At 46.5% G+C, this 13125-nt stretch overlaps 1 protein-coding gene across 1 annotated transcript; it reads left to right on the forward strand.

Moving 5' to 3' along the window:
- Positions 1-480: 480 nt before the first annotated feature.
- Positions 481-4209, forward strand: LOC124077501 (anosmin-1-like). Its single transcript, XM_046421950.2, has 2 exons — positions 481-729; positions 4042-4209. The coding sequence occupies exons 1-2, from the start codon at positions 496-498 to the stop codon at positions 4192-4194; spliced, it is 387 nt and encodes a 128-aa protein (XP_046277906.2). The 5' UTR covers positions 481-495; the 3' UTR covers positions 4195-4209.
- Positions 4210-13125: the final 8916 nt, after the last annotated feature.

Genomic DNA, 13125 nt, shown 5'->3' on the forward strand with positions numbered 1-13125 from the left:
ATCACATAGTGGTTCCAGTCCAAGTTTTCTAAGGAATCTCCAAACTGCAGAAAGCTAAGAATTTTTTAACATAACTCCCTTGGCCCTTGTTCCAAAGCTTGGAATCCCTGACAGTCACAACACGGGTACATTTTCTCCTGGCTTCTACGTTGTTAGATATGGTCTCTCTGGGCCTCCTGTGCAGATGGCGTTGTAGCTGGAACCCTGGGCTGTGTTCTGCTGTGGGGGCATCTGTAGGTGGCCTGTGGTGTGGGGCAGCTGCCTGAGCTCAATTTGCAACTAGAAATGATGAGCAGACCCTCCGGCTGCGATCACACGATGCCTTCTCCATACAGAGTTTTGTAGGTTGGTGATTTCAGCACCCAATTGAGATTTGGGTTTTCAGAAACCAGAATGGGTAGAACTGCAAAACTGGACATTGTACATAAGTCATCGGATTACATGACAATGCACATAAAATTGGTGTCACGCTGCTGACCCTGGTCGGCGACTGAGATGGCTTCTCTTTTCCCTGGGGTTACAGATCCGTCGGCACCACCAGCCCCCGCTAACCTCCAACTGGCCAACTCCACCGTCAACAGTGACGGGACCGTCACGGTGACCTTTGCCTGGGACCTCCCCGAGGAGCCAGATATCCCCGTGCACCACTACAAGGTGTTTTGGAGCTGGACGGTCAGCAACAAGTCCCTTGTCCCTACAAAGAAGAAGCGGAGAAAAACCACAGACGGGGTGAGTGGGAATGAGGAGGGAGGGCTGCGTCGCGCAGGGTGTATGTGAACCCCAAGTCGGAAGAGTGGCCCGTCTTGAGCTAAAAGTGTTGGTCTCCTGCTTGGAGCTGTGGGGAGGGGGTGGAGTCCTCAGGCATTAGGACCCAAGGGTCACTGGAGGTGTGTCCTTGAAAGGGACAATAGGACCCCAGCCCCTTCCTTTACCACTTGGCTTCTAAGCAATGAGAAGAGCAATTTTACTGTGCACCTACTCTGGCCATAATACATTGCCCACAGCAAAGGGGTCACCAGGTGGGTACCATGGCACATATCTGTAATCCCAGCAGCTCGGGAGGCTGAGACAGGAGGATCGCGAGTTCAAGGCCAGCCTCAGCAACTTAGTGAGGTGCTAAGCAACTCAGTGAGACCCTGTCTCTAAATAAAATATAAAATATGGCTGGGGATGTGGCTCAGTGGTCAAGTACCTCTGAGTTCAATCCCCATACCCACCCCACCAAAAAAAGAGGACCACTGAGACCTCTAAAACTGTCAGCCAGGACAGACCTTTTCTAAGTTGATCTTCTGAGGCATTTGTTAGAGTAACTGAGCACCAAGGAGCATGCGTGCCAAGGGTTTCTGTCCCATCCTAGGCAATCACAATTGAATTGAGTCCACTCACCTACTCTTATTCTAATGGCAGTTACAACGTCACCTCCAGAAATCAAAGCCACAATTAACATACGTCCTTCTTACCTATGTAGCCACAAAGATGAAATAATGTAAGATGTCCTTTATACGCAGGTCTCTCTCTCTCTCTCTCTCTCTCTCTCTCTCTCTCTCTCTCTCTTAAAAGAACTTTGTAAATTGAAAGGCAAATATTCATAATTCTCCTATTTCGAGCTTTTCCACCTGCACACAACTTAGAAAGTACAGTTGGGCCACGTGTTTTTCACACTGATTTAAGAAGAATCTGAAGGGCTTTATCATCCAGATGCCAAAAATTATATCTTCATTGAGCCCTTCTCTGCAGTGAGATTTCAATCATAGTGAACAGGACATTTTGGTGCATAAAGGAGTTAGCTGCTCGATTTACTTTTGGTGTACCTTCCTTTATTTTGATGTTATAACATTTATATAAACACTCTTCTCCCTCATTTATGAAGCTGATTTCCTAAATGAGTTCTGTTTAAAAATACTTTTTAAAAGATAGGATTTTTTTTGTACTAAAGATTTTGATATCTGTGCTACTTAGAATTATAAATTATGTCTCCAAAAGCCCATATCATCGATATTTAACTGTTAAACTATTTTCATTTTGAAGATATTGTCATACAGGTTGATTTCTTATGTTGAAGAATCCTGCCATGTTTTGTCTGATAGAAATAGCTCAAGAGCTAAAGTTGTAAAATCACTGGAATCCAAAGGAAAAAAAAATGACATGATAAAATGTTAAAGTTCCCTACTTCAGGTGGCATTTTATGACATTCGTAACCAGACAGCATCAAAGATACACTTGGGATATGAGCAACTGATGTCTATCATATGCCCATTATATAAACAAAGCATAAATCATAAATTAAATTAATCACAATGATCCAGTGCAGTTACTAATTTAAGTATCCGTGAGCCCAGTGTTTGAGTCACCTTTTCACTGCAGTGGCCAAAAGAACTGACAAAGAACAATTTTAGAGGAGAAGTTTATTTGGGGCTCATGGTTCCCGAGGTCTCAGTCCATAGATGGCTGACTCCATAGCTCTGGGCCCAAGGTGTGGCAGAACATCAGGGCAGAAAGGTGTTCTGGAGGAAACCAGCTCAGGACTTGGCAAATAAGAGAGAGAGAGAGAGAGAGAGAGAGAGAGAGAGAGAGAGAGAGAGAGAGAGAGAGAGAGACTGCTCACCACGGACAAAATATAAATCCCAAAGGCATGTCCCCCAAGGACCCACCTCCTGCAGCCACACACACTCCACCTGCCTATAGTTACCACCCAGTTAATCCCTATCAGCGGATTGATGCACCAATTGGATTACACCCCATAATATAGCCATTTTACCTCTGAACATTCTCTTTTGAGGGACACTTTATATCTAAACCATAACACCCAGGGTAGCCCAAATTATGGGTCACTATCTCATGAGTGTCTTGTATTTTCCAGTGGAAAAAAGACAAGCTACATTGTATATGAATTATTGCACTTTGAGATATTAAAGTTTGGCCAACTGATCAATGAGATTAGAAAACAGAAAACCACCAAAGAAATAAGACACCAAGGAATTTCTTCCTGGGGATCGACTATTCCCATTTCTTAAGATGCCGTTCTAATATCCATGGTAACTAAATAAAGTGGGGACTTCCAAGTGAAGGCTCTTTGAAAAGTGAATTTTAATTGACCTGGCGGAAAACAGAGTTTAGGAAGAATGAGATGCAATTAAACAGATAAATCCTACTTAAAGGAAATGGGGAACCCAGAAGCTGGTCTAACTCCTGATCCTCCAACCTCAGCCTCATGAGTCACTGAGATTATAGGCATGTGCCACTACACCTGTCTACCACCTGTCTTTTTTAAGTGACCAAGTGCATTCTATTTAATGAGTGTTTTAAATTCTAAGGCAATGATCTTCTTTGTCTTGAATACAAGTTCCTGGAAGGGGGCTTTACTAAACTTCTCCTAAGTGTAATCTTCAGTTCTAATTCCACCTTGCTCTGTGCACCTGGAGACATCACCTTCTCCTTTAGCCTTTGCAGAATTCCTGTCTTGTCCCCAAGATACTAGGCCGATTATGCAGTTTTGCTTTACTTCCTTTCAATCGCAGCAGCATCTATAGAAAATTGGGTCAGTGTTTGACATTGACAATAATGATGGCAGAAATATCTTCAAGCATTTTTTTGAAGCTGATTTGTTTTGTAACTTTTGGTGGAACTGCACTCAGGAGATGTAGAACAGTTAGCAAAGAAGGGCAATTAATGCCATCTCATAACTGTCCCGGGTCTCTGGCAACACAAGCCTTTGTAACTTCATTAGGAAGAGCCCTCTTTTCTGTTCAGACTGCTGTCTAGAAGGAAGTGTGTTTGAAATCATTTGCTCCTGCACATGCAGTTGTTGAACTAGGACAATTATTATTTAACGGGTTCTGGCCTTTTTATGAAATCTATTTTGATCCGCGGTAAAAGTGGATTTTCCATGGTGCAAATCCACACAGTGTCTGACCTTGGGAAGTTGAAGGTCCATGCAAGCTAAATGTTGACGTGCTTCACAATGTCTGGTAAGATTTGCTGTGGAAACGAGAGGCGAAGACCGTTTCTAACGGGGCTCGGGGATACTCCCTCTGTTTGCAGCTCCAGAATTTCGTGATCCTGGAGAGGCTTCAGCCAGATTACGACTACACCGTGGAACTGCAGGCCATCACATACTGGGGGCAGACCCGCCTCAAGAGCGCCAAGGTGTCCCTTCACTTCACGTCCCCACACCCCACCAATTACAGTAAGTGACCTCCACATGCGTCTTGAGCTCTATTGTGACACACACCTGTGTATCTTATGGAAGAACGAGGTGCAAAACAATTTCACCTCTGGAGACATCTTTGTGGTGTTTATTGTTGGTGCAATTGTCTTGGTGTCGTGAAGGAAACTGAACAAGAAAACAGGGCAGGATGCACCTCGGTGGTAGAGCACTTGTGTAGCACGGGTGAGTCCCTGGGTTCCGTCCCAAGGACCGCCACCAAAAGAAAGAAAGCCGTACCTTGTGAGCCATCTATTTATGCACTTCCGTTATTTGCAGGCTTTGTGCACAAGCACACTTCTCTCTAAAGGGAACACAAACTGTCACATTGTTGTAGTTTTTGTTTTTCTCTTGAAAGTGGCATGCCTGTTTTTCCTTGGTGTCACACTGTGGTTGTGTTCCTTTTTGGACAGCTACCTAATGCTCCGTTGAGTGAAGTTACTTAAGAATTCCCACATTGGTTTTCCTTGTTTCCATTCTTTTTTTCCCCTTAAGTAGTATGTTTGTCACCAACTGAGCAAAACAAGAGGGTCTCACAGGACATGCACATCTTAGTTGTAAAATAAGTTCCTTGATGTTTGTGGCTTGTTCAGTGTGCGGGGCTGGTAGGGACTGCCGTGTAGGAGCACCTGGAAGGGGCTCAGGGAACCAGGGCAGGAATGAGAGAGACGGCCAGGGGCATCCCTTGTCCTGGGGACCCTAGGGCCATTGGTTCATTAGTCTAGCAGAACCCTGCCTCCCTCATGGGAGTTGGTCTTGATGAGAAGGCAAAGAATGCACTCAGCTTCGCAGAGGCAACGCTAGCTCTGCAGAGTTAGATGCAGCAATTGCTCATAATTATCTTCCACCACCTGGGAAAAAGGCAGGCTCCACATGAGCAGGTTGGTCGGATATGACACTTTCTACAAGTACCAGAATCACAGCTTCCTGGCTTTTGGAGAAATCCGCTCTCTGGAGATTAAATAGATTCAAAGGGGTCAATTTTTATGTATAAGTCCAGGTACTATGTAACGGTTCCCTAAAACATCTCATGGAACTATTTCTATGTGTTAAGAAGCTTCATTTTTTTTTTTTTTTTGGCACTAGGGATGAAACCCAGGGGCACTTAATCACTGAGCCACATCTCCAGCCCTTTTTTTATGTTTTATCTAGAGACAGGGTCTCCTGAGTTGCTTATGACCTCACTGTGTTGCTGAGGCTGGCTTTGAACTTGTGATCTTCCCATCTCAGCCTCCAGAGCCGCTGGGATTACAGGCCTGCGCCATCAAACCCAACTGCTTCATTCACTTTTAAATGTAGTCATTCATTCATTCATTGCATTGTCTATGATGCTAGAAATACTATGCTAAAATACTACACATACATACATAATGTGCAATACCCTTTAATTGCATGATATTGTATATATATGATGTACATCCTCTGTATAGTGTATATGTCCTGTAAAATTTTCTATAAACATAGTGTACATGGGTGTATATATTCACAGACATATGCACTCACCTATACAAATACAGTCATTTCTCAGTGTCTCTGGGAGATTGGTTCCCAGAGTACTGTCCCATGGATACCCAAATCCAAGGGAAGTCAAATCCTTTACATAAAATAGCATAGTCTTTGCAACTAACCCATGCACATACCCCATGCACCTTAAACCATCATGACTTACGATACAACGTCAATACTATGGCGTGCATGGTCGGTCTAGTGTATCGTTTAGGAACTATTAACGAGAAAAAGGGGGCTGGGGGTGGGGCTCAGTGGCAGAGCGCTTGCCTCCCACGGGTGAGGCACCACATAAAAATAAATAAATAAATAAAGATTAAAAAAATATAACAAGGAAAAGTCCTTATGTGCTCCATACAACAGCAATGTTTTCCCCAAGTATTTTTGAGGGAATACTGTTGAATCCACAGATGTACAGCCTACAGATATGGAGGGCTGAGTGTAAACACACACACACACACACACACACACACATATGTGCGCACACACACGTAGACATTTTTCCCAACCCTGGATGTATTCTGGTCTCCGCCTTAGAAGTGCCTGATCTTGAATTTGGGAGATAAATGTAAAATAAAGACCCTGTGCATTGCCTGCAGAGCCCAGAGCTAACATGGAGGAGGGGAAAGAGCACCACATTCTTCCCCGTGAGCCCCCGTCCTCTGTGCGCTCCTGACACACAGACACCTTTCCATACAGAAGCAGGGCACAGATAAGGAAGGCCTGGCCAGAGCACGCAGGGCAGAGGACCCAGCCTGGGAGGGAGAAGGAGGCGGGAGGCCATTCTCTCCCGTGCCTGGACCACCTGCTAGTGCCTCCCTCTGCCTCCCTCTGACCGGTGCCACTTTGAGCTGCCTCGCAGCACCTCCACCTGCAGGGCAGCAGGCCCCCCAGACCCAGTGCCTCCAACCATGAACTCGCGAGCCCCTTCCCCCCTCACCAGGGCCAGAAAGTCCTTTGTCTCCGATTTTAAATCACATGTGACCTCTGTCCAGCTGTTCCTCGAGCTCAAACCGTGTCATCTCTTTCTCATGAAATTCAAATCGTCATCCTGTAGAGTTCCACTTTCTTTTCTTGTTGTTTCCCCCAAAACCCTATCCTGAGCCGCGATCCGCCTTATTTCTCTCCAACACCAAAATCTTATCAAATTGCATCTAACGTCTGCATCACTTCTTTTCCTACGGACGGTGGGGATTCCACCCGTGCTGTGAAACAGGCATGTCCCTCTGCACCCCGGCTCTTCCCAGTCAACAACATTCTTTCCCTGTTAGCAACTGGAGTGGGTTTGCCAACTCCCGTAATTTAATATGTGTGTCTCCCCAGAACAGGAGCAAGCAGGGGAAAGCTGCCACCTCAACTGCTCATTGTTGAGGTTACATCACCCGGGGTCTGTCTGGCTGTGGTCCCCCTCACGTGAAAACGTCTGTGGAGCGCTCCTTGGCCACAGCACGTGCCTGGCCTTCTCAGTCCTCCTGGGCCCTCCTCACCCAGCTCTGCAAACTCAGTGACTTCTTTTTTTGATACCAAGGACTGAACTCAGGGGCACTCGACCCCTGAGCCCCATCCCCAGCCCTATGTTGCATTTTATTTAGAGACAGGGTCTCACTGAGTTGCTTAGCGCTTTGCTATTGCTGAGGCTGGCTTTGAACCCATGATCCTCCTGCCTCAGCCTCCTCAGGGAGATCTTTGAGGATCTCCTTCTTCTGAGTAAGGTCCCAATCCTTTCTCTGTCCCCTTAGGCCACATTCCACAGTCTATTTTAAGCCCCTCCCTCTCAGTAAGATAAATCCCCTCTTGTGTAAGCACATCTCTCCCTTACCCCAGGGTTCTCCTCTGTAATCCAAGTGGACCGTTCATCCGTCTGCCTAAGGCAGACTCTACTCGGTGGTGTCTAGACCCACGCCTGCCTTCCCAACTCACACACCTGTGTCCGCTGTTGTGAGCATCTGTCCTGGTGAGACACCACTGGTTATCTGTCTGTGTGTAATCCCACGTGGGTCATCTGTCTGTGGGTTATCCATCCTGACTCCTGTGTATAATCACTGCACCATGCATACGAGTGAGACGGGATGAACGAGGTATTCCTTTCCTAAAACTTCAGGGTACCTTGGATGGATCTTCTCAGCCTTCATTTTAAAAGCATGCTCTTCCTTAGTCTGGTTTTTTCCATCCAACCTCTTTCCTAGGACATTCCAGAGCTTTCTATAGGTGTCATTCGGTTGATCCATCTGATACAGGAGTAAAAACAAGGACGAGGGAGACAGAAATGGTATTTTTTTGTTATTTTCCAGCAACCAACGTCCTCTGTCTTTTCCAGGATGTTTGCATATTTGAGTCATGTGGCTAACCATACCAGACGAATTCTCTTTCTGGGTGAGAGTTTCTACCCTGTGGATAGACACTAGAATTAGATCTGCTAAGTGAGTAAGTTGCCATACGTAATATTAAGATCCTGACCACCAAGATATTTCATTGATTCCTCAGGGTTAGGATCTCATATAATCATCTTTAAAAATTAGACAGTGTCTTTCCTGACCCAAGAGAGTATGACGGCCAACCTCACAATAGCGGCTTTATCCTAAAGACTAATTCCCTAGAAATAGCTGCATTCAGCTGACGGATAATCTTGCACCTCTTGTAGATTCAGAAAAGTAATGAAAGCAAAAACACAGAGCCAACTCCCTACAGCAACCTACATTGCTCGGGTCTCTGGTTATTTTACAGAAGAGACTGGCTTTGTAACAGATTATGTGGGATAGAGCTGAATGTTTGTCAAGCTTTTATATCTGAAGCTTGATATATAATCTCATAGACACTACTGTATGACTTTTACAAGAACACTCCATATTTCATCATGATCCACCTGGAAGTAAAGAATAATTAGGACTTTACACTCTAAGCAAGAGAAATTATATTTTATAGGAAGTGGGGGAGTAGTAACTGTCAGCATATAAATTACTTTTTGAGTTATATTCTTCCAGGTCTGCAGGCTACCAGGGGTTTTAAGGATAAATATTTTCATGCAGGCAGAAGCTGAATGTGCATGCAGTTTTATAAAAGTTTCCCTTGAAGGCTGTAGGAGGTAACTCTGTCTTTAATGGAAATGTAGTGTGCCTTCTTGGAGGCAGGAGGAATAACTCCAAGGTTGACAGACTCTCAATATTTTATTGTTACCTCCTATAATGGGAATATTCTTCTGACTTTCCAAAATATGAAAAAAAAATGGAGAGAATACTCTGAATATCTTAATCTGTAAAGTTAGTTTCAATTTGGATGTTTGAAAAAATAGCATGAATCTTTGATTTTCTTAGTACTTAGGGCTACTATAGAATAGAAAGCAGATTTCATGCCAAAGTGGAAGAGATGGTCCTACAAACTCAGACACACACCCTAGCATTTCAGCGTGCACAGTGTGTGACTGTCCCGTAGCCCTGGCACACTTGAGCGACCCTACTTGTGAATGGATTTCTGCCCTCCATTTCTTCCAGTAAAACTACAGTGGTTCAATCCCAAGGTATGCAAAAATAAGTTCTTGCTTCTCTAGAGAAAGATTAAAGTGTGCACAGGATTTAAAAGCAAATAGCAAGAAGAAATTCACATCGACATAAGACATGGCATCTTGACGGCCAACTTTATTATCTGCTGGAGAAGATCAAAGATGTTCAAAGACTTTAGAAATGGAAAAGGCCCCGTGAGCATCTTGACTGCTGAATGTGTGTTTAGTAAAGACGTGGGGTAGAACTGGGATTATGTCACTCCATGCTGGTGGCCACAACCATTAGACCTGGGGCCCTGTGCATCACCTTTAATAGTCCTTGAGATAGGCCACTTAGTGGAGAGGTCACCCCAAGGAAACAATGCCAAGTCTCTTCGGCAGCCTGACTCTCCCTAATGCCCCCTGCCTTCCCCTGGTTAGGGAGAGTTTTCCCCACTCAGCCTCGCCTTCCCTCTTCCTCCCACCTTCCAAAGAATGGGGGCATCCTAGCTTTGTTAGGAAACCTTGATACCACATTGCCCATCTGTCTAGAATCAATGTATCTTAATGCACCTCTCCAAGGGCTATTGGAACTTCAAGAGGCAGAGAAGACTTCCATCAAAGAGCACAATGTCTGCGGGTGCAAACTGTCAATTCAGTACATGAAAGGGAAAAGTGTTGTTTTTTTTTTTTTCATCATTACTAAGTTGTGTGAGTTGTCTATGAACACTCACAACCCAGTGCAAGAGATCCACTTCTTGAAGAATGCACAGCTATTGGGCACAGCAAGAAAATAAAAAAAATGGAGAAGAGGTATTACCTACAGTGATTAAGGACAGCACTGGGGCTGCCTGCAAAGCAAAGCTCTCCCCAAAGAAAGGAACATGAGAATTTTATTCTGGGAGTCTATCCATATTCACGTTGGGGCTGGGCCCCTCCCTGAGCATTTCTGGGTGAGGATGTACATTTCTGACACGGTCAGTTCAGGATCATGGTTGGAGAAAAGAAGTTGGTGGACACGTGTCTGTGCATGCTCAGCTCAAAGTCACTGTGAAAGGTTCAGGCAGAGAACACAGACATTTAAAGGTGGCAGACTTGAGCACTCTGGGCATGCTCAGGTGAGGGTCACAGAGACGGCAGGTGTGAACCTTTCTAGATAGGCTCAGTTCAATATGAAATGATCCAAGTATTATCTTGGAACCTAAAAGAAAACAATAAATAGTGTTCCTGGGATCTTAAATATCACAGCTGGTTCTTTGTGAGTTTCTCCAAACAGTTTTAGCTAGAAGAAAACCAACACCATATTGAAGATGTGTTAGGAATTGGCCTGTAAACGTGCCTATCCCACTTAGTAGCTAACAGACTTGGTACCTGGTGAGGAGGACATATTTTACTCTCAGACAGCTCCGGGATTCAATCTCCATTACCGTTTCCTTGGAAGTTTGTCAAACTGGATGTGATTTTTAATATTTGTTCAAGTGCTCCTTTTCTTCATCGTTAATGAATGCTAATAGCTCTTTATCAGAGATGTGCAAACCAGGGCCCAGGGGCCACACCCACCCTAAACCTGTTTGGTACCTAAGAAAGATTTTACTGGAATGCAATCACACTTGCTTTCATATCCCATCTGACTCTTTTAGAAACCTCTTTTCACATCACAGAGCTGGAGACCCTTTCTTAAACAAAGAATTGGCAAAAAAAAAAAAAAAATGACCTCACATGGAGTGAAGACAGGTATCTCATTCATTCCCTTCCACCCACTGGCTGACCCCACCCTAAGTGCCAGACACTTGGCCCTGTGTGACCTCAAAACTTTGGACACTTCCTCAGTGAGTCTAGTACTGTCTTCACCACTCAGTCCTCATTTTAAACCTGGGTGAATGGGTGCCGCACTCTAATTTGTTGCCTCCTTAGTTTCTGTATTTTGTCCCCAGATATTTCCATTTTAGCATTTGGGACTTCCCGGTTGCTTTCTCATAGGTGTGCTTTGAAAAGGAAATTTTCTTCAAAAAAGATGGATACACACTACCTTTAATAGACTTATAAGCAGTACAATCAATTCCCCAACAACCCATTGACGATTTGTTTTTGAAATTAAAAGTTTCCTGCCATTAGTGGGAAACGCGCCTCACTCTACTCCAAGATGACCAATAGAAATGAAGGAAAGGACATAGCACTGGTGTTGGGAGAGGAAACCATCATATATGAACATGTAGAGCTGACCCTTGTGGGAAAGTTCATATAAAATCATCACTGCCAGTGTAATTATATCATCCAGGATGATCTTAGCCATTTCCTTAAACACTAAATTGAAAAAAGTGACAGTAACATCCATCCATCCCAGGAGACGAAACATAACCGTCTTTCCTGATAAAATTAGTTGTTTGTTTTCCCCTAAGAGCGCATCCCTGTGTATTATGGTCAGTTTGGGGGAGAGGTTTCTAGGGGTTGAGTCCAGGGGCACTTAACTACTCAGCCACATACCCAACCCTTTTCCGCCTAAATCTACAGACATGGTCTTGCTAAACTGCTTGGGGCCTCACTAGTTGCTGAGGCTGGCCTCAAACTTGCTATCCTCCTGCCTCAGACTTTCTGAGCTGGTGACCCTGCAGGCGGGCTCCCCCACGCCCAGCTATGTTCATGTGGACAGTGTGGCCAATGCCCCTCTCCAATGGCTGAAATGGTTAAGTGGAATTGTCAAGTGGATTGGTTTAAGAGCGATTAGGATTAAGAAGATTCTGGGCGTGTCCAGGAGGGTGTGTCTAGGAATGATTGGCTTCTGGCCGAGCCAATTGGAGAGGAGACCCCTCCCAAAGCGGGGGGGGGGGGCAGCTCAGATCAATAGGATGACTGTTTGGATAGCACAGGGAGGCCCAGCAGAGACAAGCTCCCTTCTTCTCCAACGGGCTCTTGATTGGTCCTGCGACCAACTCAGGTTGTCGACTCTGACTTCTTCCCTCCTCCCAAGTGGACTCTGCCAGTGATTCTGCAGGGAGTTTCCAGAGGCCTTGGGGCTTGGACCAGGGAAGACGGTGCATCCCCCTTGTCCGGGGCCCAGCCTCCTGGATCGTGTGGCTCCTGGTTCTCCCAGCTCTCCAGCCTGCAGCTTCTGGTCGCAGGAGCCGACCTAATAAGTCCCCTTTTTATATTTCCTGTGAATTCTAAAAAAGTAGAGGCAGGAGCGAGGCCCTGCTAGGGTACAGGACCCGCGGTGGAAGGACAGAGGACGAGGCTTCCCTGGCCCTCCACAGGCCCGAGGCCCCGCCCGTGCCACTCACTGTGACGTTGAGGCCTGTGGGGCCCTAGCAACTGGGGCCCCCTGGATACCGACGCCCCTCGGACAGTGCCCCTTTGGTCTCTGATCTCGCTCGACGCCGCCCATCCTGAAGCAGCCCCCCACGCACCGCTCTCATGGGCGGCTACCTGACCAGGTGCCTAAAGAGTCACCCGCGCCGTCCCTGGACCGCGCCGCGGCCCGGCTGCGCGCGGGAGCCCGGTTCTGCCAGCCGCAGGGCCGTGTGCCGTCGCCTGGACCCCGGGCTCTTCCATCCTGCGCTCGTCTTCCCGGGCTTCTTTGTCCTCTCCCGAGCCCTGCCCCGCATCGGGCCCGCGGACCTCCCGGCTGCGCAGCCCACTGAGCCCAAGCAGTCCCTCTGGGAGATCTTGAAGCAGGGGCGCAGCGCTCCTCGCCCCGGCCACACCAAGCCTCCAGGATCCAGGAGGCGCCCTGGGGCCCACAGCCGGGTCACAGTCGTCATCAAAGCCCCCCGGCGCCCAGGGACCCGCTACAAGGGCCCCCCCGTGGAGCCCACGCCAGACCCGTGCGCCAAGGCCACCGTGCTCCAGGCCCTCAGCAAGTGCACCAAGGGCAAGAGGAAGTGTGATGGGCCCCTCTGGTTTGAGATGCTGGAGCCCGAGGTCCCCGAGCCCAAGGTCCCTA

Source organism: Marmota monax, unplaced genomic scaffold (genome assembly GCF_021218885.2).
Source record: "Marmota monax isolate L192 unplaced genomic scaffold, Marmota_monax_Labrador192_F-V1.1 WCK01_AAM20220418_F8-fsc02527, whole genome shotgun sequence".
NCBI lineage: Eukaryota > Metazoa > Chordata > Mammalia > Rodentia > Sciuridae > Marmota > Marmota monax.

Bases quoted from the DNA above. Each gene is read 5' to 3' on its own strand.
- LOC124077501 (XM_046421950.2), top strand. From the start codon at position 496: ATGGCTTCTCTTTTCCCTGGGGTTACAGATCCGTCGGCACCACCAGCC. The intron at 730-4,041 runs GTGAGTGGGAAT...CTCTGTTTGCAG, and splicing joins GGAGAAAAACCACAGACGGG to CTCCAGAATTTCGTGATCCT.